The sequence below is a fragment of the Colias eurytheme genome, chromosome 2 (genome assembly GCF_061535395.1).
Source record: "Colias eurytheme isolate Ceu_HAF_F1 chromosome 2, ilColEury1 Martin Lab GWU primary, whole genome shotgun sequence".
Taxonomy (NCBI): Eukaryota; Metazoa; Arthropoda; class Insecta; order Lepidoptera; family Pieridae; genus Colias; species Colias eurytheme.
In genome coordinates, this window is record NC_142981.1 from 2,400,083 (window position 1) to 2,425,762 (window position 25,680).

The window sequence follows — 25,680 nt, forward strand, 5'->3', positions numbered from 1 at the left end:
TTACAAGTAACCCTGTATATATATATATATATATATATATATATATATATATATATATAATATATATATATTATTATAGGTTGCCTGGTAGAGATTGCTGTTTAGCAATAAGGCCGCCTTTTGGGCAAATTATGTTTTTGTATTTCTAATTCTTTTTGCATACTATTGTTTTCTCATATTTTGTTCAATAAAGAATTATAAATAAATAAATAAATTTCCCCATACTACACATCAATCGATCAAAAAATATTTCTTTCTTCCAAAAAACTCAAATGTGCAACTTGTGACCGGTACTGATAGATTGCTCTTAATTAGGTCTATAATTGGTAAAATAAACACATTCCTCCATGGAAGCCTTTAGGAGGAATCGATTGTCAAAATATTATATTAGGGTAGTTTGAGTTACTGAACTTGATCTTTTTATTTTTTTCTTCCAAAAAACTCAAAGGTGCAACTTGTGACCGGTACAGATAGATTGCTCATAATTAGGTCTATCTATACAAATATTATAAAGAGGAAAGGTTTGATTTTTTGTTTGTTTGTTTGTTTGTATGAATTGAATAGGCTCCGAAACTACTTGGCAGATTTGAAAAATTCTTTCACTGTTGGAAAGCTACATCATTTCTGAGTGACATAGGCTAGGTTTTATCCCGGAAATCCCACGGGAACGGGAACTATGCGGGGTTTTTTTTGAAAACGCGGGCGAAGCCGCAGGCGGAAAGCTAGTCATTGATAAAAATACCAGATTCCACCACGGAGGCGTTTACGGGGAATTGAATTTTATTAGGGTAGTTACGATACTTGAACTTTTTATTTTTTTTCTTCCAAAAAACTCAAAAGTGCAACTTGTTACCGGTACAGATAGATTTTCATAATTAGGTCTATCATTGATAAAAATACCAGATTCCACCATGGAGGCGTTTACGGGGAATTGAATTTTATTAGGGTAGTTAGTTAGTTCAAGTATCGTAACTACCCTAATAAAATTCAATACCTCCTATTGCATTTTCATTGCATTGCATCATCGCATGTAGCTGCTGGCTCGGTGGCGAGCGAGCCTTACCTCACCACCCGCCACCCGCGTACATCGCCCGCGCACTCTGTGCCCTCTCAGTCTCTTTTTTAGAGTACATATAAGTATTCTTTGCTCTCAGTTGTGTCACAGATTAGAGAATAGTTACTTCGTAACAGATACATCACTCCCATACAAAAGCTAAAATACCTACGCTATATTTACCTACAAAATGCGCCGCAACTCGGCTGCAGTAAGAAATGTACTCTACGAACACGCATCGAGAAGCGAGTTTCCCGCGCACGCCGCGCGATTGCGTCATCAAACGAAAACTTTAGGGTTGTACCGAGCGAGCGCGTAAATTAAACACAGAGTTGCTGAAACACTTAATTTTTTATTGTTAATTATATTTGTTACATTATACAATAAAGAAAAATGAAATCTTATTGATAGTAGTTGTTTCCTTCGGTTTCACCCGCGTGGACCCGCTATATGTGTCTCCTGGATAAAAAGTAGCCTGGTAGGTTTGTTCCTGTTTAGGCAATTGAAAAAAAGACAATTCCTTGTTATTCACTCTTGAACTCCGACACCCGTCCACATCGCAAAAACCGGGCATCTTGGTAGCGAGCGCGGGAAACGTGACGCGGGTGCGCAGTCTCGCGTGTGCCAACCAACTGCCGCTTGGGTCGGTACCGAGTACCGACCTACTGTGCGGTAGGCACTTATAGCGCGACCTTGAGCGAGTGACGGAGGCCTGGTTGTGTTGAAACATCGCACGAATACGTTACAAATTAAAACAAAAAAAATATTAAAATTTTTATATTGTAGTTATAAAAGATTTATATTTTTTACTTTATGTTAGTGTTTGCAATATGAGCTGACGTAAAAGATCGCGAGCTTGGTACTTTTTTGATGAAATGCAAGTTGACAAAACAAAAGTTAAGTGTAATTTGTGTGATTGTGTTATTTCTCGTGGTGGAGTAGAGCGCAGTGCCAGTGAATGTTGACTATAGTTTAAAAAAATAATGTCATATTCTATTGGAACTAAAAGCATTGTCTTCAGACTTCAGGATTTAAAGTATAATAAATATTAAATACTGACTAAGTGCTAATAATAAACATGATTAAATTACGTTGATGTAAATTTACAAAATAAACGTTGATTTGAAATGTAATGATTGTTTTATTTTATATACCTTAGGTTCAACACATTCTTCATAGGATTTCTTTGACTTGTGTATAGTATGACATAAATCATTCATAATATGAAGTTATTAATTATTAAGTTCTATAGCCAAGAAATAGACCGGGAGATACTGACACAAAATTTCGAGTCATTTGTAACAGGATGGCGGTTCTACAGGGTTCTTAGTACGCAATGACAAAAAGAAAAACGATGGTGTGAACGCTGGTACAAATCGTTTGACTTTCGCTATTTTTCCGACGAGTTCGACTAACGCCCACGCGACTAAGACGCCGGTACCAGCGTTCACAACATCGTTTCTCTTTTTGTCATTGCGTACTAAGAACCCTGTAGAACCGCCATCCTGTTACAAATGACTCGAAATTTTGTGTCAGTATCTCCCGGTCTAAAAGTAGAAATACTCATACCGAATATATTCGGCACCTAAACCGAATAATTCGGCCGAATACGAATAGTGAAAAAGATGCCGAATATGCCGAATACCGAATATGTATTCGGTATTCGGCGCATCCCTAGTAATTATATAAGCATGCTAAAAACAGTTAATTATATTATTTTAAATATCAATACGAGGTTATGAGGAACAATATCAAAAGCAGATAGTCTTATCTGCTTTTGATAAGGAAAACTGTGGAATAATGGGATAAAAATCACTCGCACATTAACGAATAAAGTGTTCTTAACTGTGGCTTCATGTGGTTACATTTATTTTATGTTATAATATTATTGTTTAATGCTGTAGCGTTGGAGCAATGTGACCGTTTACATAGAAAATATAAAGGTATGTATATTTTCACTATTTCTTATTACTATTTCACTTCAGCCATAGAATATTTAATAGAAGCTAATGCTTCAGCTAAATTTTAAATTATTTTGTAATACGTCATGTCCTTTTATTTAATAGTAAAGTTTCTATATAGTAATTTGACAAATGAGCTAACAAACACCGAAAGCATTTTATAAATTGGACCCGCTCAGGCACGAACTGGGCCACGCTCGCACCGGGGAAGGTACCACACCCTCACAGAATATCGGCGCCATAGTGACAGTTTACTGTCGCGTTCCGTACGGTGAGTGAGGGGTCCGGAGGCCCACATCCCTTCCTATCCCCTACCCTTCCTCTCCTCCCCTATCCTTAATCCCTCCCATCCTCGCCCCTTTCTCGCTAATTCCTTCCAAATCCCTTAATCCTGGTAGGCAACAACCATAACCTCTGTTATGGTCTATGGGCGACGCAACCTGCTTACCACCAGGCAGTGCGTCCGCTCGTTTGCCTCCCCATAACATAAAAAAAAAAAAACAAAAAAACTCAAGTTCAAGAAAACACACATTGTACTCACATGATGAGCTTTTTTGCTACTGATTTTTTTTAATTTAATACAAATGCATTAAAATATACTATAATTATTCACAAATAGTTATAAATTATCATGATCAATAATTGTTTTATTTTTTTCTACGGTGCAAGCTTTTTTTTAGTTTTCGTTAGATGGCGCTGTTAAAAATTTTCTTTAGGAAAGACATATACACAATTACGATACTTTTTAGTTTTTATTATTATCTTTTAGTTTAAAAATATCATAAACTATAGCGTGTATGTGTATATTCCAGGCCCAGTGTCTGGAGTCAGGTACCAGGGTGTAGATTACGATGTAGTGGTCCAGGGAGGGGGTGGGGCAGCGAGAGCGGAGGCTGCTCTCTTACTAGCTATCGTTCGACATGTACATCGCTATACCGCGCGATTGGACCCCACAGAAGCGTATTTCTGTAATGTGACTCAAAGTCCATTTTCGTAAGTAAAACTACTTCCTATCCTACTAATATTATAAATGGGAAAGTTTCTGAGGGTAAATGTTGTATGTTATATGATTATATGTAAGTTTGTTTGTTACTTCTTCACGAAAAAACTACTAATAAAACTAATATAGATTATTATATACATCAGAATACTATGACGAAATCTATAAGGTAAATACCTATGTATTTGTCATTTTATACGAATTATTATCGTAAAATACGGTTGTAATGAGCATTTATATTGCTATTGATATTTTAGAGGTAACTTCAGGATTTTTTTTTATCGAGCAACATTTTCCAATCGTATTTTCATCATGAATGATGAAACAGTCATCCCATCACACATACGTTCTGTAATCATCATCATCATCATCATCATCAGCCCATATATGTTCCCACTGCTGGGACACGGGCCTCCTATGAGGGTACAGGCCATAATCCACCACGCTGGCCAAGTGCGGGTTGGCGGATGACACATATCGTCGAACTTTTGATTCTTCGACATGTCGGTTTCCTCACGATGTTTTCCTTCACCGTTCGAGCAGAGAGCAGAGAGCAGTGGTGGCTCAGTGGTGAGACCTCGGACTTCGAATCGATTAGTCCGGGGTTCGAGAGCGGGCGAGCGCGCAGGAAATAAATTGATTTTTCAATTTATCTGCGCATGTTGTAACATCACCACTGCTCGAACGGTGAAGGAACGTTCTGTTATACATATTAGAAATTTCAGTGCGAAAAAACTTTAATATTTTCTATTATAGCTCATATATATAACAGTCCATTTTGCCGTTTTCACCTACTAAGGGCCCAGCAAATCTACCTTAATAAAAATAGAGACATGAAATATTCCGACAATGTTCCGTAACTGATCGTAAGTATATTCCATAAAGATAGGTATTTTATCATCGTAAGATGAAAAATTTTCACTTATAATACCACAAGAGCTTCAAAATTATCGGGTATTTTCCGATAGGTTCGTTGCAAACAAATGAAGGAGTCAAGTTTTTAGTCAAGGTTAAAAAATCACAAGCGCGAAGCGCGAGTGATTTTTCCTGAAAAACTTGACGACTTTATTTGTTTGCAGGGAACCTTGAGGGAAATGCCAGATAATTTTGAAGCTCGTGTGGTATTCGGGAGATTCTTTTTCCGTCCCAAATGTCGGCCAATAATTTAATTGAACCTGTCAGTTTGACGTCAACGACTAGAGAAAATTTTCAAAAAATTATCAGTATAATATAATACCATGTAGGTTGTACCACGTGACGTCGAATGGTGCAATTCTATTGGTCGATATTTGGGTCGGAAAAATAATCAACAATATGTAACACCGGAATGGATTTCGGTAAAATTCTGGACACAGACTAAAAGGGTTGGTGGAAAAAATATAGGAGGTGGAAAAAATTTAGGAGGTGGTGTCTCATGTTTTTATTAAATTTTCAACAGATCAGTTGTATTGACACCCGCTGCTATTATAAATAAAGATGGCTGCGGGTCTGGAAATAGACAAATCGATCCGGTTGCAAGTTTCAATGCACCAGCCGCAGCTGAAGTCAATCTCCATCTTATGGCACATGTATCCAATAGGTGTAAAAATAAAATTACATGGCAATATCTTCAAACTGATGCTGTTAGAGATTGTGTCAAGCAGAAAAGGTAACGACTTAACTAATCAACAACAATAATCATATATGGAAGCAACAAATTGTCCAAAAGAGCATACTGATTCTCACAGTCTTTACTATCCGTATATTTTTAACTAGCTGCGCTTCGCGGTTTCACCCGCGTGGCTCTACTCCTGTTGGTCTTAGTGTAATGATATATAAATACATATAGCTTATAGCCTTCCTCGATAAATGGGCTATCTAACACCCAAACAATTTTTCAAATTGGACAAGTAGTTCCTGAGATTAGCGCGATCAAACAAACAAACAAACTCTTCAGCTTTATAATATTAGTATAGATGAGATTTTCAGTATTATTTTTTTATCATCTACAACAATGTTATTCCTTTTTCAGTGAACCTCTCATTGAAGACGATTGCTATCAGAATTGTTTCCTGGCAATATTTGCAAGAAACGAAACGATTCACGACAACCTCGCTTTATTTGAATTCGTAAAGCAAGTAATGGCATCAAAATTACTTCTAGAATTTGTGATATTTAACAATGATATAAACTTTCGTCGCATGCTGTACAGGCTACGTCAATCTAACAAGACCTTTTTATTCATCGATGAAAATATTTGGTCTGATATTCCTGATATTGTTTACATAGAAATCCCACCAATTCAAATATCAAATTGTTCTACCTGTAATATGGATGCCCTTCATTCAATCAATGCAGTCCGAACTGGAGACGGTTCCATAGTTAGGAAATCTGCACTTCCTATTTATAAAACCTTTACTACTTTTTCTCCTAAACCAAATATAATTAGAAAGATATTAGAATACGAAGCTACTGAAAAAGTAAACAATATAGAAGAAGCTGCCTGTTTATGGGCGAATGAAAACACGGAGGAATTTCAGAAATTATATTATAAATCAAAAACTAATCACAATACTATTGTGATATTTCTATGTACTGATGACCCTAATAATAAATACTATAAAATAGTAATAAAGGATATGGCACTTAAACTTAAGAACAGTGTAAAAGATTTTTCATACGCTTTGAATAGAATCTTATTAAATTGTACAGCTGAAAATGATCTCAGTTGGGGCATTCATGATCTTTACAAACGTGATAACGTTGCAGGAGCTATAGCATGGAGTTGGAATGCCGCAGTTCCAACTGCTTCAAATTATGCTAAATATGTAGACTTTCCTCTCATGCTAGCTGGTCCAGCTAGTGATACATATCTTGGAGAAACCACATATGCCACCTCAGGCCGTTTCTCAGATTTGGCTAAAGGATACCATTACTTTTTATCTAAGTGTGATTGGAATCGAGTAGCAATTATTTCGGATGATACAGTATATTCGGCATACTTTCTTAAAGAAATAACAAGTCATGGGAACTTGAATACGAAAATTATTAATTTAACTGAAAAAAATATTTCTACGAACCTCGAAAAGTTGAAAAATGATGACGCTCGGATATTTATTTTAAATACTAATTGCCAATTGTCTAATAAAATACTATCACATGGAAGAAGTATATTTACGCCTATCGAAAATTACGTCTGGATAGTTCGTGATTGGTGTAGTTTAGATAATAATAATACTGAAGAAAATGTCTTGTATACAATTGATTTTGCATGGCGTGGCGGTAAGTCATGGGGAGGTTCTAAAGAACTTAGGAAAGAAATATCCAGTAAGACTGATTTGTGGAGAGGGAACACCGTTAAATTACCAGGCGCTTCCTACTTATATGACGCTATAATCCAGCTTGCACACGGATTTACTGCATATCTTATGGAAAATCCTTCTCATCGAAATGATCTCCATGGAAAAGGCACTAAAATGTAATTATTATTATTATTTTATATTCATTATGATGTCCATTTTGTATACAACTAAAATATGAATGATAGTAAAAATTATAGTTTTATGTTGACTAATTAAAATATAAATAGGCCTGTAATTCCAAAAAATAAGGTCTACGATATTCGATGGATCGAAAATATTAAAATTAAAATAAATAAAACATATACTTAGACTGCTTTCGAAATTAGCACGTACTTTTTGTCTGATTATGAAAGTTGGAATGAGATGTAAAAAAATAGAAATAAGAGTATCTCATTCTCATAGTGTTGTTTTAAATTTTCAGGAAATTTGATAGTGCCATGAATTCACTGCACGTATCAGGAGTAGCCCAATTTTTAAAAGTGAAGAACAATTCTCTTAAAAATCCGAAGATTTTTGTGGAGAAGTGGAAAGGAAGTGAACGCCGGACGATGGCTATTTTGCAAATTCTAAATAATTCAGTAGTTGAATTATGGCTACTAAATAACAGCCAAGATATATGTCATGCGTTTTTAGATGCTGAAAGAATACATGATAAAAAGATATGCCTCATTTTCAGTGGGGATGAATTTACGCCTCGATGTCACGACATTGCCGTAATAGTATTTGGTGTATCAATAATTTTTACATGTTGTGCACTTTTCATAGCCCATAAAATCAGACGAGACCGTCTTCTGGCCTATAACAAATCTTTTCTAATTGATATATTGGAAACTCGACACAAAAACGCTTCACATTTAGCAGCATTTTTGGTGGATCGTGGCTCAGTGAAATCATTACATCAGATAGGGTCTGGTTATTTTGGTCGCGTATATTTTGCGGAATTAAGTCCACCGGGCCACGGAACACAAGTAGTAGCGGCGAAAGAGCCACATGAAAATATAACACCACTTCAAGAGAATGAATTTGCTCGTTTAGACCAAGGTAACGTTATCAAACTCATGGGTGTCTGTCTTACAAATGGTTCACCTCTGATGCTTATAGAGCATGCTTTGTATTTAAATCTGATTCGATTTCTAACAGAGAGAAGGCATTTAGCCATCAAAGCGAGAGAAGGAGTGCCGTATGTTGAGGATTTAGAGGTATCAGATGCAAATTTAACACGGTGGGCACTAGAAGCAACTTCTGCTTTAGAATATTTATCCATGCGGCGTTTAGTTCATCGAGACGTTCGCGCTGCTAACTGTCTTCTTGATAAAAGGCTTTCTTTAAAACTAGCTGACTTTGGTTTAGCCCGGGAATTGGATAGAGAGGATCCTACATACATGACTACTCGCAAAGCATTCTTTCCAGTTTTATGGATGGCGCCTGAAAGTCTAGAAGGTGGTGTATTCGGCTTAGCGTCGGATATATGGGCTCTTGGGGTTTTGTTTTTGGAGATAGCCACGCTAGGATCACGGCCATACGGTGACTGGCCTCCGCAAAGAGTGAGAAGATACGTGATTGGTGGTGGCTATCCACCTCTACCACCTGACAGTTCACTTTCCATGTAAGTATTTTAAAGTTACAGTTAATTTGTACATTTTCAAACAGGTCAAAAGTCAAACACTTCTATTAAAGCAGCAGTTAAGTTTCTTAAGATGAATGATTAGGATCTTTAAAATCAAATATATCAATTATATATATAGTGTATAATCTATAGATATAGTGATCTATCAACGCACAGCCCAAACCACTGGACGTATCGGGCTGAAATTTGGCATGCAGGTAGATGTTAGGACGTAGGCATCCGCTAAGAAAGGATTTCCCGAAATTCTTGCGGGAATGGGGAAAAACGGGGATGCACGTACAAAGTCGTGGGCGGAAGCTAGTATATATATATATATTTTTTTAATTGGTTGTCTGTAAAGTCTGTTTACTGACGATAGTTGAACGTGACAACGTCCGATTGTGCTACTTTGTCGCTCGTTCCGCGCTCTCGCTTGCACTTCAAACCTTACATGGAACGCCTCAGAGCGAGGTAACGCCGCATGAGTCATGTTTTATCGTGCGTGCAGTCTATCGAATTATAAGACGTTGTCACGTCAAAAAAAACAACAATTCATAAAGATTTTTTTAATAGCTTTGTAAATAATGATCTAAAATAATAACCTATGGTAGGAATTGTGAAGCTATAATTGTCCTTTTATTTGTAGTTTAATTACCTGACTTAATAGTTGCTATAAGAAAAACAGTTAGATACTATTGTCATTTAAATATTGTTTGAAAGAAGCAAATCGATTAAAATGAGATTAATAATGTTTATGTTTCCAGGCGCAAGTTATTATACAAGTGTTGGTGTCGAGACCCAGAACAGAGGATCACAGCATCACAAATACGAAAACAACTAACTCAGGATCCGAAACTGATCTCGCCAGCTTTGTTGTTTCCAGAATTGCCGCTTATCTCACCGATAGAAAATATGCATTTTGATTTCATAACGTGATGCTTTAACGTTAAATAAAGTTTTTAAGCTTCGCTTTGGTTTTCATTTATTCGTCCCTTAAAGGAGACTATTTTTTGTGGGCCCACCAAGACTCGGTAACGTATCTAAGTCATAAAAAAAAACGTGTAAAAATATAAAATTACATTATGTATTTTGTAACTTCGTTGTTTTACAAACGAAACCGGAATCATGAAATCGAATTAAAAAGCCTTATTTTGATATCATCCCTGCTGTAGTGTGCTGTCCAAGCTGTCTACAAACCAAGAACAATGGCCAACATTAAAAAAAACTGGAACGAAACGTTTTTATCGATAGAATGAAAATAAAACCAAAAAGCGAAAAAAATTGCCTTCAATGAACCACTTTAGAAACTGTTTTTATTCTTATTTATGTGGAAGAATATGTGAAGAATATGATTGATAGCGATTTTAAATCCTGTCATTTATCAAATAAAACAATTTGTTTCTACTCAGCTAAAAAAATCCGTGTAACGAAACGTTATATAATATCTATATAGTGTATCTATTGGCTGCTTTGACGGAATATGTCAGATTCCTCCTGTCGTAGCCCCCTGCGTCAATGTTTGCAATGAATGTAAACAATGTTTTTTTTTATCTATTTAAAAATTATATTGCTACAACTTAAGAGCGTTTAATATTACAATTGAACATGAATAATAAAATAGCTGTGCAAATGGATACCTATCCTAATATTATGTACCTACCTACCATAGTCATAAAATATCACGTACCTAAATACCTACATACCTACTTAACTAATAATTTCTTATTGAATCAGTTTTCCCAATCGCTAAAATCGCATCAAGGTCAAGAAACTTGAGGTACACCCACTTATAGGTATCTATTTTCTATATTATTTATAAGCAAATCGGGTCTCTGTGTTTGTGGTACCTTCGTTGTGTCTGATTTCCGAGCTTTAAATCGTGCCAATGTATAATATGATGTTTTCTAATATTTATTTAGGCTAAACTGTACATTATAGGGCGTGGAGTTGAGAGTCGTAATTTTTTTTGTGGTTAGCTATTGTCCTATGGAACCTAAATCTGAAATTTCACAGCGCGAAAACTTTTTGTTTTTGAGTCACGAATTTTTGAAAATCGGAAAATTTTACTCCATTTTATATTTGAAACGCGAACTTACTGTTATGACAGTGTCAAATTGACCTACAGCGATTGTCAAACGCGTTTCATTTCAGGTAAAACATTCTATTTCATCTAACAAAAAAACTATTATAATTTAAATTTTATTTATGAAATTTGTATATTTTTTAACAACAACATTAAAAATAATTATTATTAAGTATAGTTTTTGTAAAATAGATTAAATAAAATAAAATTATTAATATTCGCAATTTATAATTTAACAAAAATATTAATCAAAGTGTCTAGTAGTCCGCTAAACGGATGAATAAAATAAATTAGTCGTCCGATTACCGGATGAATAAAATAATTTAATCGTCCGATTATTCGGATTACTAGATAACCTTTTAACACTAAAGCTAGTTGCGTTGGACTAAAGCAAAGGGGGCGCAGGACTTTTGATGGAGTTGGTGTCATTTTAACACCTATTTATTATTGTTTTATCGTAAAGATAACGCTAATATAAGCATGTTTTATAGGAACAACTTTTCTCTAAAATAAAAAATGGCGGAGATATTCACCCTCAATTCGTTAGGTTAGGTTTAGGTTAGGTTAGCCTTTAGGTTAGGTTAGGTTAGGTTAGGTTAGGTTAGGTTTCTTAAAAAAAAACTACACAGAAATAGGAGCCCCGCGAAGCGGGGCTCCGTCGACGCGCAAAAAAAATCTAGTTTAGGTTAGGTTAGCCGTTAGGTTAGGTTAGGTTAGGTTTCTTTAAAAAAAAACTACACAGAAATAGGAGCCCCGCGAAGCGGGGCTCCGTCGACGCGCAAAAAAAAATCAAATACCTACGTGTGCCCTCCTCCCCCCACAAAAAAACCTATAATACGTGCGGCAGTTCTCTAAAGAAACCCCGATAACCTAACTATATAGATAAATAGATGTTATCGGACGATTAAATTATTTTATTCATCCGGTAATCGGACGACTAATTTATTTTATTCATCCGTTTAGCGGACGACTAGCGCTGTCCAATATTAATTGTACGCTTTGTACCGTGGAACAAAACAATAACGACGTCATTTTCAGTTACCGTTCGTTTGCCACCTTTCAGTCGAGATCGTTTCGTGCGTACTCCTGTTAAGCCCTAAAACTGTACAAAACTATTAAACTTTTACTTTTAGCATACAAATAGGTAGCGAGGAGCGAAGCGACGAGCGTGTTAGGTTAACATTTGAACTGCCGCACGAGCCGAGCGAGCGAAGCGAGCGTGCCGCGGCAGCGGCCGGCGAGTGCCAGAAGCGACTTTAGGGCGATTCCCACTCAAACAAAAAAAAAACTACAGGTCATACTAATGTCTATTACATTAAATCTGTCATATTTCAAATCAAAGAGCTAATGCAATATTACTAGTATTGAAAACTATTATTGTATTAAAGTAATAATTAATATTAATTGCTTCAGATCAATGTGGAACTGGAAAAAAATACCTAAAGCAAAGGGGGCGCAGGACTTAGAAAATTTTTGATGGAGTTGGTATCATTATAACACCTATTTATTATTGTTTTATCGTAAAGATTACGCTAATAAAAGCATGTTTTGTTGGGGCAACTTTTCTCTAAACTTGATAATTACCAAGATACATGACGGATTGTAAAATGTAAATTTTTTCAATGATGGAATATTATGTATTCAATATTAAGCTGCGAAAGTCCGAATCTAGCTAAAAAACGTTACGCTAAAATAAGCATTGCATTACCATAAGACTTGCCACAGAACCGAAGCTGTCAACCCCGAATTCCACGTGGTCTTGTTTGCCCTACCCCTAGAGTGTATGTAAAAAGCCGGAGGCGCGGAGGGGGAGCAGCCCTCGCCCGCCGTGACAAAGCTCGGGAGCCGTGCGGAGCGGAGCGGCTGAGGCTGGTCGCCGAAGGCGACCAATAAGCTGAAGCTGCGAAGTGGAGTACGGGCGACCGTGCTTTGTCACGCAAGGGCGGAAGGGCTGCACTTCCCGTAGCGCCGGAGCTAAGGCAGTGTCTGAGACAATATAAAAAAGACATGAGGAGATAGGGAAAGGGTTAGGTTAGGTTTTATCATCAATCTTTGAGGGCGAATATCTCGGCCATTTTTTATTTTAGAGAAAAAGTTTTTTTTATAAAACATGCTTATTTTAGCGTTTTGAATAAAAATTATGTATTTTATGATTCCTATACAATTTTCACTTTAGATCAAAAATTTTCTAAGTCCTTACTTTGCGCCCCCTTTGCTTTAGGCGGACCAAAACTTAATTTGTAAATATCTCGAAAACTATTAATTTTCGCGCCCCCCCCTTTACAGGGGAAGTTCCTAGTACCCACCCCCCCTCTCTCCACCCCCCACTACCCCCAAATTCCACGCCCTATAATGTACAGTTTTACCATTTATTTATTCATTTATTTAAATATATTGTACCCAATGATTCGGATGGGTCACACAAGACAAATCGCTCATTATCAGTTAGTTTTTATGTAGTAATGAGGTGAATGTTTGCACACGTATTTCTAAAGATTCCGGTTAAAACATGTAAAAGTAATGTCACCACTGTAATCTGGGGACTTCAAGGAACAAATTAACACACATTTCATTAATATACGCTAAGAAATTGAGGTGGGCCTATTCTCCAAACAAAAAAAATCGTCTCCTTTAGTTATGGCTCTTTTGAATAATGTAAAAGAAAATGGTGGAAAAGCACAATGTTAGAACTATTTAGTTTACCGATTACAAAATAAGTTAAGGATTTCAAAAAAGGCTTACTTGCTTTTAGCCACGTTCTTCAAAACGTAAAATCTCAATTTTAGCAAATATCTCTAACAAACTTGAGAGGAAAACCGTGAAATCAATCGACGATGAATCGACGAATTTAGACAAAAAAATAAATGGTAGACCCATTAGTTATGGGGACTAGAAGAGCTAAACAAACTCGATTTTTATAATGCTTTAAAGTATATGATTAACTGCAGTAAAAAATCTCAGACAAATATATGATATTCTTCAGGAGATATACTAACTAGATACTGTGTTGAAAACACAATACAACTTATTTTACTCGATAGAAAAAAATCACAAAGGTACCTTTAAAAAAATCTTTTGATGCTTAAAAACCATACTAAACTACATGCAATCATTCTGTTTTTTCGGCAAATAATTCTACATGCAACATACTAAACAAATTTCTTTTTATTTTTTTAGTCCAATCAATAGATTTTGTGTGAAGTGAAAGTGAAGGGAGGACAGACGATCACGTTGCCGACGGGATTGAAACCACAGTTGTAAGTTATAATTTTTAAACTTAAGTTGTTTAATTTGTAATCCTTATTTTGTTTTATTTATATTATAAAAACGAAAATATACAGGTCTTGCATTTCTTGTATACAGAAAAAATAAAATTAATATTGATACAATAGTATTGGCCAGAACTTTTGCGCAGGCGTCAAATTTTTTTATAATATATATGTCACGGCTAAAGGTAGGTGAGAACATAAACTTAAGATTAGCCGGCTAAACTTAGGTTTATTTTCGACGAGGTGTTAATGTTAGTTTATTCTATCTTTAGCCGGCTAAACTTAAGTGTAACCGCAGGCCCGTGGCTAAAAATGTCGGGGTGGGTAGATTTGGTTAGCGCCGGGCCGGTGGAGGGCTTGAGGGGCCCGCACAGTGCCAGAAAACACTCGCCCTGTTCCTTACATGTATTTTAGTAACCAAATCTACCCACCCCGACTCAGGGCAGAAAGCTGGTGGCTAGGTTAGGTTAGGTTAGAACTCTTAAGACCCGCACGAGCCGAGCGAGCGCAGCGAGCGTGCTGCGGCAGCAGCCGGCGAAGTGCCAGAAAACACTCGCCCTGTTCCTTACATGTATTATAGTAACCAAATCTACCCACCCCGACATTTTTAGCCACGGGCCTGCGGTTACACTTAAGTTTAGCCGGCTAAAGATAGAACAAACTAACATTAACACCTCGTCGAAAATAAACCTAAGTTTAGCCGGCTAATCTTAAGTTTATGTTCTCACCTACCTTTAGCCGTAACATATATATATAAAATTATTTTAAGTAAAATTAGAAAATTATGGTGTAATTGCTTTACGTTATTTAAAAACAATACTGTTAAATATCATATTCATTTTAGCCTAAATATTTTTCCACATTCTTTTATCTTCTTTCTTTCTCAACGAAGTCTAATCTATACATATTTGTCTATGTCTATACTAATATTATAAAGCTGAAGAGTTTGTTTTTTTGTTTTAACGCGCTAATCTCGGGAACTGCTGGTCCGATTTCAAAAATTATTTCGGTGTTAGATAGCCCATTTATCGAGTAAGGCTTGAGGCTATATATCATCACGCTAAGACCAACAGGAGTGGAGCATTGCGGGTAAAACCGCAGGGCACAGCTAGTTAATAATAATTATAAATAACTTTCCAGAGAGGGTCTCATAAAATCGTGCTGGCAGGCGGAATACAAGTCCCGTCCTACCGCGTCCGAAGTGGCCGCGTTTATAGCGGACACTCCCAGACTACTCACACCGTGTCTCGATGTGCCGTTGGATGCACTTTCTTTGGACGCTGACTTTTGGCGCTTGCCGAAAGAGATCGCTGATGTAATTATTTAATTTAAAAGTTATAGTTTAATTTTTATGACAAAAATAATAACATTAAACAGCAATACCAACTATAATAGGGTTAACTCTAATAATACAGTAGCACCTCGTTAAGTCGAACCTCGATAAGTCAAAAACCTCCAAATCTCGAAAAAATGTCTTGTTCCCTTCCCTTCAAACCCAAAAACCTCCGTTACTTGAAATCTTGGCCCTCTGTTAGTCGAAATAATCACCGAGTCCCTCCAAGCCATTTTGGTACATATTTTCACTCTATAACTCGAAAAATTAAATTTGACCTCTGTATCTCGAACATGGCAACATTTTATTTTACAATCTTTATAACTTGATCATTTGGACTTTAACAACTTGCCGACAGTGCAGTACACTATAATTGTTTCTTAGAAAACATTTTAGGAGTATGCGATAATAAATTTATGACTCACGTAAACACGTGTTCGCATTAAGTAGGTATCTGATGACGAAATTATCGATTCAGTAGCTCAGAAAACCGATACTAATGATTAAGATGACATAGAAGACGTGAATAATACATGCGCTCCATGCGTTTCCATCAAAGAGGCAAGAACCGCATTGAATACCTACCTTACGAAATTTTATAGAGCAAACCAGTATCTCTGAAGAAGAAGAATTTTCTGTTCTTTATAGATTAGACAATGCTAGAAAACAACCAAATTATCTAAAGCAAAAAAAATACTGACTTTTTTAATACCATATTTTTTATTTTAAAATGATTTGAAATAATGTTGATTTATAAGAAATAAAAACATGTTTGTCACCTCTGCAAGTTGAATTTTAATGAACTTTACCTCTCTAACTCAAAATTTATAAGAATAAACCTCAAACTCTTTATGTCGAATCAAAATCCGCCTAAGTCGAAATCCTCCATAAGTTGAAAACTCTATTACTCGAATTTTTTGGCGTCTCCCTTGATATTCGACTTATAGAGGTGCTACTGTATAATAACGACACTAACAACAACTATTATTACGACATTAATACAAAATCTCACACAAAATATAATGGCATTAACACTAAAACTATAATCTCTAAACAAAAAAATTGTGACACCAACTTTTATGACACTACTTACACCATGTCTCGATGTGCCGTTGGACGCACTTTCATTGGACGCTGACTCTTAGCGCTTGCCGAAAGAGATCGCTGATGTAATTATTTAATTTAAAAGTTAATTTTTATGACAAAAATAATAACAATAGCATTACTAACTATAATAGGAATAACACCAATAACTATTGCGACGCTAACAGCAACTTTTATAACTAACACAAAATCTAATTCAGTTCACAATAAAATATATTATAGCATTAACTCCAATGTCACTAATACCTAATATACTAGGATATGTTAATATTATGACCTTGCTTCTCGCTGCTACTCATTTTTTTTTTAATTAGCACATTTCAATATAAAGTAATAAAACATACTCTTGTTTAATTTTAAAAATTAAAAAAATACACATTTCCATTTATGATAATATATTGCTCACAATATTATTAAGAAATAATTAATAAGTGTTATGTGTAAAAAAAATCATTTATTTTAATTGTTTGTCTTTCCAGGCTCGGTGGGTATCTTGGGCAGCTCCTACATCAGCGACCACAGACACCACGTACAGATGCGCCGAGAGAAAACGATAGGTTCCTTCCTTAAAACTTACATTACGTATAGAAAATGTGGAAGTTTCTAGAAAATTTAACTAGATCAAAAAAAGACGTGTGGCACTCGGGGACTGCCGCGGTAAAGATATTGCATGCTATGCCTTCAAGCCACAACTCCGTGCCCGTCGGAGTGGGGAGCGTGAGGTTTTTCGTTACGGAATTTCTCGATTCGTTCCCCGCGCTCAAGGCCCGCGATAGAAGCTATGCAATAGCTTAAAAATTTTGTAGAAGTTGTACATTGCTCACTTAAAAACTAAATTCACAATATTGTTAGAGGTGAACGTGAACCAATGATGCACATTATGAATAACTAACAATAACGCCCGGAAATTGTCCGAAGCAAATTCTGCCTATATAATATAAGGTAATTCTAATGAACGATGCAATAGACTTTAAACATTATTGTGACGGAATAAGGTGCTAATTTCAATGAATGTTTTTACAACGCAGCTCGGATACTTTCGATGTTTCAATAGGCGATTGTGAGACTAATTTTCAATTATTAGAAAATTAGGAAGTTATTATAAAAATCTAGGAACTAGGTCTAGAAAATTACTTTGTTAGGGTTGAGACAGGGTTTTCGAAAAATAAATAATAAAAAAATAAATAATTAAATTAATAAATAATAAAATAAAATGAAAGTCTTTTAGAAGATAACACGTACTATACGAGTATGGAAAAGAGAACAGTTTTTATAAATCTATCAACTTATTTTTGTAAATCGTAGTACCTTTATAAGATTAAATTATAATTTGTTAAAAAAAAGAAACAAATATGATTAAGGACTTCAAATATAAAACTGTCATTCAATTTCTTTACTCATATGGTGCTATTAAATGACCCGAAATTTTGTGTCAGTCTCCCGGCCTATATTGTAACCAGACTGTAACCAGGTAATTAATATTTAGTTATTTCCTAAAATATCTTTTAGCATTTTGAAAGACTTAGTATGTAGGTAGGTATATGTGTTTGTGTTGAATCTAAAAGATCTTTTGGGATTTTTACAAAAAACAAACGTAAGTACCTATTTCTGGTTACAGTTATGTCAAACATGATTCATTTAGCGTATCGGGCAGCTAATTTTTATGAGATGCATAGTCTTAGAAAAAAAAATGTGTGCATGTACTAGTGTACACACGTAAGAAGTGAAACTTCTATATGACGTCATTTTTTAAAAAATAATTTACTATATGCAACTTTACAGAAATACCACAGTATTACCATTATTTCCTACAGTAAGGAATCGCCTTTGATGTCGCGCGATGCCGCCGCCAGCGTAGGTAATGACGCTGCCACACGAAAATACGCTAGGGTTGCAACAAATGGGAAATAAAACAATTGTGATTATTAATATTATGATGAAATCTTTATTCATATGTACATTCAAAATAATTGCGATTATTAAATCTGATGTAATTATTTGTTCATAAATATATAATTACAGATATTGCACTGCTAAATATTATTTACGTGGACACTTTATTTTTGGATGTTCTTAATTGTATATTATAACATTTAACTTAGTAATGCATTCGCATTGGGATGTACAATCTGATAAGAAAATAATGAGGACAACATATATACATAGCTTTGATTTTAATTCAACAGATACAATTAATACAATCTTTCTGAAATATTGTTTCCTTCTGGGATTTCAATGTAGATTTACATCCGTAAACCGAACAGTTTGTGCGCGCCATAATAGAATATGTAAGTACCTATGTATAATAAAATTATTACACAAAAAATACAACTGCGTCATCCTTTCGCGCTAGGTAAAGCAAACTAAGCGTGTCTGCTTTACGCGGCCCGCGTCGCCCGACCCCCGCCAGTTCCCCTCCGTTTCTCTGCACAAGTACATTCGTCGCACTACTGTAGGAAATAATGGTAATACTGTGGAAATACGTCGAATCACGCGTGGTAGGGATAAGAAAAAGATTGCTTTTTGGATGATGATGGATGGATTTTTCTGTTACGCGCCATCTTTGATTAAAGTATTTCTGTAAAGTTGCATATAGTAAATTATTTTTTTTAATTATTTAAAAAAAAATAATTCTTTATGACCTTATGGTCATAAAGAAGTTTCACTTCTTTCTTGTGTACACTAGTACACGCACACATTTTTTTTCTGTAATAATGTCTCTACGTACATACCTACATACGATAAATGACAAACTTTCTGCCTAAATAAATAAACTATTATTATTAAATATGTACTAGACTTAGTGAAGAAACACTCGAATAATAAATTATATAAGTACTAGCTAATTCTTTGTTCCTACACAATAGAAAAAATAGAACTAAATACGTAATTTTTAATGTATGTATGTAATGGACTTTATACGTAATTTAATTGATAAATAATATAAAATTTTCTAAAAACTAAATTGTAAGATTTTTCTTAGATAGAACCGCCTTAACTTTTTGGATCTAAAAGTTACTATTTTTTAAGTCGTATAAAAAAATATTATCTTCTAAATGATTATTAATAGCATTGTATTTCGCATGCGATATTTTTTCACAAAACAAAGAAAAAACTATCTATCTCTTTCATTTCTTTTGCATAGAATGAGATGGCTTACGGTTCTTTTTTATATTTTATAAAATGTTATTTAAAAAATTGTCAATCACAAATTAATGTGTAAGTACTTAATTCTAAAAATTTATTATATAATTTTATATCTATATATTCGTTTAGAATCTCAATATACGTAATGTATCTTATTTACTTTAAGTTAAAATGTTATAACTTATTTATTTATATTTATTAGCAATGACTTATAATTTGTATTTAAATCAAATTTAGTACCTAATTGATACATTCCGAATAAATCTAGTCAACTTGTAGCTAAGTTTAAGTTATGTAATTATTTTGATTGTATGTTGTGTTTGGGTTATGTGTACTGTGTGTATAGGAAAGACATCACAAATAATTTTTTTTTTACACCTACTTATGTTGTTTTATTTTCCCAGTTTACTAGAAGCGCAATAATATGAATCTGCATATTATAAATTGACATACATAATATTTTTATTCATAAATGAATGAAATAATAAAAAAATATGCAAAAAAAAAACCTATTTTATCAGTTCAAAACTTATAACATAAGTGTCCACATGTAAAATAAATGTAGTTCTTACGCTTTTATAAGTTAAACATGGTTAAACTAATAAAATTATTATTTTGTCACTGATCCTTGATATATGAACAAAGTTTGAATTCAACCTGTCCGTTTAGAGTGTGTCAAAATCTAATTGAGTTGGTTCAATACAAACAGATGAAGTTAGTTATTATATATGCATGCTAAAACAGTAAATTATATTATTTTAAATATCAATACGAGGTTATTCGAGGACCAATATCAAAAGCAGATAAAACTTAAGGAAAACTGTGGAATAATGGGATAGAAATCATTCGCACATTAACGAATAAAGTGTTCTAAACTGGCTTCATGTGGTTACATTTATTTTGTGTTATAATTTTATTGTTTTATGCTAAAGCGTTGGAGCAATGTGACCGTTTACATAGAAAATATAAAGGTATGTATATTTACACTATTTCTTATGCCTTCCTTAACTTCAGCTAAATAATAAATTATTTTGTAATACGTCGTACATAATATGTAATTTTTGTAATATTATGTATACAACAAACAAACTCATGTTCAAGAAAATGTGTTTAATGTACACATGTATTAAACATATACTATATCTATTCACAATAGTTATAACGAATAAGATATCATGATCAATAATTGTTTTTTTTTCTATTGTAGCTTTATTTTAGGTTTCGCTAGATGACGCTGTTTGAACTAAATTTTCTTTACGAAAGACATATAATATTATACACAATTAGTAATTACCCTCATACTTCTTATTATTGTTATCTTTTATAGTGTGTATGTGTATATTCCAGGCCCAGTGTCTGCAGTGAGGTACCAAGGTGTGGATTGTGATGTAGTGGTTCAGGGAGGGGGTGGAGCTGCGAGAGCAGAGGCTGCTCTCTTACTGGCTATCGTACGACATGTACATCGCTATACCGCGCGTTTGGACCCCACAGAAGCGTATTTCTGTAATGTGACTCAAAGTCCATTTTCGTAAGTAAAACTTTTTCCTATCTTAATAATTTTATAAATCGGAAAGCTTCTGAGGGTAAATGTTGTATGTTATATCATTATATGTATGTTTGTTTGTTTGTTACTCTTTCACGAAAAAACTACTGATAATACTAACATAGATTATTATACATCAGAATTATACATGACCTAAATACTTGATTTTTCCGCGTATACGGTTAAAACCGCGCGGCAAATATAGCTTAATAAAAATAGAGACTTATGAAATGTTCCGACAATGTTCCGTAACTGATCGTAAGTATATTCCATAAAGATATTTTATCATCGTAAGATGAAAAATTTTCAACAATATGTAACACCGGAATGGATTTCGGTAAAATTCTGGACACAGACTAAAAGGGTAATATTTAGGAGGTGTCTCATGTTTTTATTAAATTTTCAACAGATCAATTGTATTGACACCCGCTGCTATTATAAATAAAGATGGCTGCGGGTCTGGAAATAGACAAATCGATCCGGTTGCAAGTTTCAATGCACCAGCCGCAGCTGAAGTCAATCTTCATCTTATGGCACATGTATCTGATGGGTGTAAAAATAAAATTACATGGCAATATCTTCAAACTGATGCTGTTAGAGATTGTGTATCTTATGTCAAGCAGAAAAGGTAAGGACTAAATTAATCAACATTCAACCACAATAATCATATAAGGAAGCTACAAATTGTGTCTAAAAGAGCATACTGATTCTAAGTCTTTACTATCCGTATATTTTAAATGAGTTTTTCAGTATTATTTTTTTATCATCTACAATAACGTTTTTTCCTTTTTCAGTGAACCTCTTATTGAAGACGTTTGCAATCAGAATTGTTTACTGCCTATATTTGCAAGAAACGAAACGATTCATGACAACCTCGCTTTATTTGAATTCGTAAAGCAAGTAATGGCATCAAAATTACTGCTAGAATTAGTGATATTTAACAATGATAATAACTTTCGTCGCATGCTGTACAGGCTACGTCAATCTAATAAGACCTTTTTATTCATCGATGAAAATATTTGGTCTGATATTCCTGATATTGTTTACATAGAAATCCCACCAATTCAAAAATCAAATTGTTCTACCTGTAATATGGATGCCCTTCATTCAATCAATGCAGTCCGAACTGGAGACGGTTCCTTAATTAGGAAATCTGCACCTCCTATTTATGAAACCTTTTCTACTTTTTCTCCTAAACCAAATATAATAAGAAAGATATTAGAATACGAAGCTACAGAAAAAGTAAACAATATAGAAGAAGCTGCCTGTTTATGGGCGAATGAAAACTCTAAAGAATTCGAGAAATTATACTATAAATCAAAAACTAATCACAATACTATTGTGATATTTCTATGTACTGATGACCCTAATAATAAATACTATAAAATAGTAATAAAGAATATGGCACTTAAACTTAAGAACAGTGTAAAAGATTTTTCATACGGTTTGAATAGAACCTTATTAAATTGTACAGCTGAAAATGATCTCAAATGGGGCATTAATGATCTTTACAGACGTGATAACGTTGCCGGTGCTATAGCATGGAGTTGGAATGCCGCAGTTCCAACTGCTTCAAATTTTGCTAAATATGTAGACTTTCCTCTCATACTAGCTGGTCCAGCTAGTGATACATATCTTGGAGAAACCACATATGCAACCTCAGGCCGTTTCTCAGATTTGGCTAAAGGATACCATTACTTTTTATCTAAGTGTGATTGGAATCGAATAGCAATTATTTCGGATGATACAGTATATTCGGCATACTTTCTTAAAGAAATAACAAGTCATGGGAACTTGAATACGAAAATTATTAATTTAACTGAAAAAAATATTTCTACGAACCTCGAAAAGTTGAAAAATGATGACGCTCGGATATTTATTTTAAATACTAATTGCCAATTGTCTAATAAAATACTATCACATGGAAGAAGTATATTTACGCCTATCGAAAATTACGTCTGGATAGTTCGTGATTGGTGTAGTTTAGATAATAATAATACTGAAGAAAATGTCTTGTATACAATTGATTTTGCATGGCGTGGCGGTAAGTCATGGGGAGGTTCTAAAGAACTTCGGAAAGAAATATCCAGTAAGACTGATTTGTGGAGAGGGAACACCGTTAAATTACCAGGCGCTTCCTACTTATATGACGCTATAATCCAGCTTGCACACGGATTTACTGCATATCTTATGGAAAATCCTTCTTATCGATATGATCTCCATGGAAAAGGCACTAAAAAGTAATTAACATTATGATGTCCATTTTGTATACAACTAAAATATGAATGATAGTAAAAATTATAATTTTATGTTGACTAAGTAATTAAAATATAAATAGGCCTGTAATTATTCCATAAGATAAGGTCTACGATATTCGATGGATCGCAAATATTAAAATTAAAAAATATATATATATTGACTGCTTACGCATGCAATACAATTAGCGGGTACTTTTTGTCTGATTGTGAAAGTTGGAATGAAATGTTAAAAAATAAAAATAAGAGTATCTCATTCTCATTGTGTTATTTTCAATTTTCAGGAAATTTGATCGTGCCATGAATTCACTGAACGTATCAGGAGTAGCCCAATTTTTAGAGGTGAAGAATAATTCTCAAAAAAATCCAGTGATTTTTGTGGAAAAGTGGAAAGGAACTGAACGCCGGACGATGGCTATTTTGCAAATTCTAAATAATACAGTAGTTGAATTATGGCTACTAAATAACAGCCAAGATATATGTCTTGCGATTCTAGGTGCTGAAAGAATACATGATAAAAAGATATGCCTTATTTTCAGTGGCGATGAATTTACGCCTCGATGTCACGACATTGCCGTAATAGTATTTGGTGTTTCGTTAATTTTTACATGTTGTGCCCTTTTTATTGCGCAAAAGATCAGACGAGACCGTCTTCTAGCGTATAACAAATCTGTACTTATAGATATATTGGAAACTCGACACAAAAACGCTTCATCTTTAGCAGCATTTTTGGTGGATCGTGGCTCCGTGAAATTATTACATCAGATAGGGTCTGGTTATTTTGGTCGCGTATATTTTGCGGAATTAAGTCAACCAGGCCAAGGAACACAAGTAGTAGCGGCGAAAGAGCCACATGAAAATATAACACCGCTTGAAGAGAATGAATTTATTGGTGAAGCTTGCGTTCTTGCTCGTTTAGATCACGGTAACGTTATAAAACTCATGGGTGTCTGTCTTACAAACGGTTCACCCCTGATGCTTATGGAGCATGCGTTGTATTTAGATCTGATTCGATTTCTAACAGAGAGAAGGCATTTAGCCATCAAAGCAAGAGAAGGACCGTATGTTGAGGATTTAGAGGTTTCAGATGCAAATTTAACGAGATGGGCACTAGAAGCAACTTCTGCATTAGAATATTTATCCATACGGCGTTTAGTTCATCGAGACGTTCGCGCTGCTAACTGTCTTCTTGATAAAAGGCTTTCTTTAAAACTAGCTGACTTTGGTTTAGCCCGGGAATTGGATAGTGAGGATCCTACATACATGACTACTCGCAAAGCATTCTTTCCAGTTTTATGGATGGCGCCTGAAAGTTTGGAAGGTGGTGTATTCGGCTTAGCGTCGGATATATGGGCTCTTGGGGTTTTGTTTTTGGAGATAGCCACGCTAGGATCACGGCCATACGGTGACTGGCCTCCGCAAAGAGTGATAAGATACGTGATTGGTGGTGGCTATCCTCCTCTACCACCTGACAGTTCACTTTCCATGTAAGTATTTTAAAGTTACAGTTAATTTATACATTGTCAAACAGGTCAAAACTCAAATACTTCATATATTTATTTTTTCACAAAAATTTTTTTTAATAGTTTTGTAAATAATGATCTAAAATAATAACCTATTCGTGTATGGTAGGCATTGTGATTGTGAAGCTATAACTGTCCTAACTTTTATTTATAGTTTAATTACCTGACTTCATAGTTGCTATATGACAAAACAATTATATGATTAGATATGTACATACTATTGTCATTTAAATATTGTTTGAAAGAAGCAAATCGATTAAAATGAGATTAATTATGTTTATGTTTCCAGGCGCAAGTTATTATACAAGTGTTGGTGTCGAGACCCAGAACAGAGGATCACAGCATCACAAATACGAAAACAACTAACTCAGGATCCAAAACTGATCTCGCCAGCTTTGTTATTTCCAGAACTACCGCTTGTCCCACCGATAGAAAATATGCATTTTGATTTCATAACGTGA

General features: G+C 34.6%; 2 protein-coding genes and 1 long non-coding RNA gene across 3 annotated transcripts; all 3 read left to right on the forward strand.

Moving 5' to 3' along the window:
• The first annotated feature begins 2,909 nt into the window (after positions 1 to 2,909).
• Positions 2,910 to 9,930, forward strand: LOC149910111 (uncharacterized). Its single transcript, XM_090107247.1, has 6 exons — positions 2,910 to 2,997; positions 3,828 to 4,008; positions 5,454 to 5,663; positions 6,027 to 7,472; positions 7,778 to 8,962; positions 9,727 to 9,930. The coding sequence occupies exons 1-6, from the start codon at positions 2,910 to 2,912 to the stop codon at positions 9,896 to 9,898; spliced, it is 3,282 nt and encodes a 1,093-aa protein (XP_089963373.1). The 3' UTR covers positions 9,899 to 9,930.
• A 4,319-nt stretch (positions 9,931 to 14,249) lies between these two features.
• LOC149910112 (uncharacterized) lies at positions 14,250 to 17,284 on the forward strand. Its single transcript, XR_016457586.1, has 3 exons — positions 14,250 to 14,302; positions 15,455 to 15,629; positions 17,231 to 17,284. It is a non-coding gene; the product is annotated as an uncharacterized LOC149910112 (long non-coding RNA).
• A 3,497-nt stretch (positions 17,285 to 20,781) lies between these two features.
• On the forward strand, positions 20,782 to 25,680 carry LOC149910113 (uncharacterized). The gene is made up of 6 exons (XM_090108737.1): positions 20,782 to 20,869; positions 21,246 to 21,426; positions 21,851 to 22,069; positions 22,236 to 23,681; positions 23,981 to 25,183; positions 25,509 to 25,680. The coding sequence occupies exons 1-6, from the start codon at positions 20,782 to 20,784 to the stop codon at positions 25,678 to 25,680; spliced, it is 3,309 nt and encodes a 1,102-aa protein (XP_089964863.1).

What these genes read in the sequence shown, in the direction of transcription:
- LOC149910111 (XM_090107247.1), top strand. Translation starts at nt 2,910, where the DNA reads ATGTGGTTACATTTATTTTATGTTATAATATTATTGTTTAATGCTGTA. An exon ending in GATTGTGTCAAGCAGAAAAG is followed by an intron (nt 5,664 to 6,026) that starts GTAACGACTTAA and finishes TTCCTTTTTCAG; the next exon opens with TGAACCTCTCATTGAAGACG. An exon ending in CATGGAAAAGGCACTAAAAT is followed by an intron (nt 7,473 to 7,777) that starts GTAATTATTATT and finishes TTAAATTTTCAG; the next exon opens with GAAATTTGATAGTGCCATGA.
- LOC149910113 (XM_090108737.1), top strand. Translation starts at nt 20,782, where the DNA reads ATGTGGTTACATTTATTTTGTGTTATAATTTTATTGTTTTATGCTAAA. An exon ending in CATGGAAAAGGCACTAAAAA is followed by an intron (nt 23,682 to 23,980) that starts GTAATTAACATT and finishes TTCAATTTTCAG; the next exon opens with GAAATTTGATCGTGCCATGA. An exon ending in CCTGACAGTTCACTTTCCAT is followed by an intron (nt 25,184 to 25,508) that starts GTAAGTATTTTA and finishes TTATGTTTCCAG; the next exon opens with GCGCAAGTTATTATACAAGT.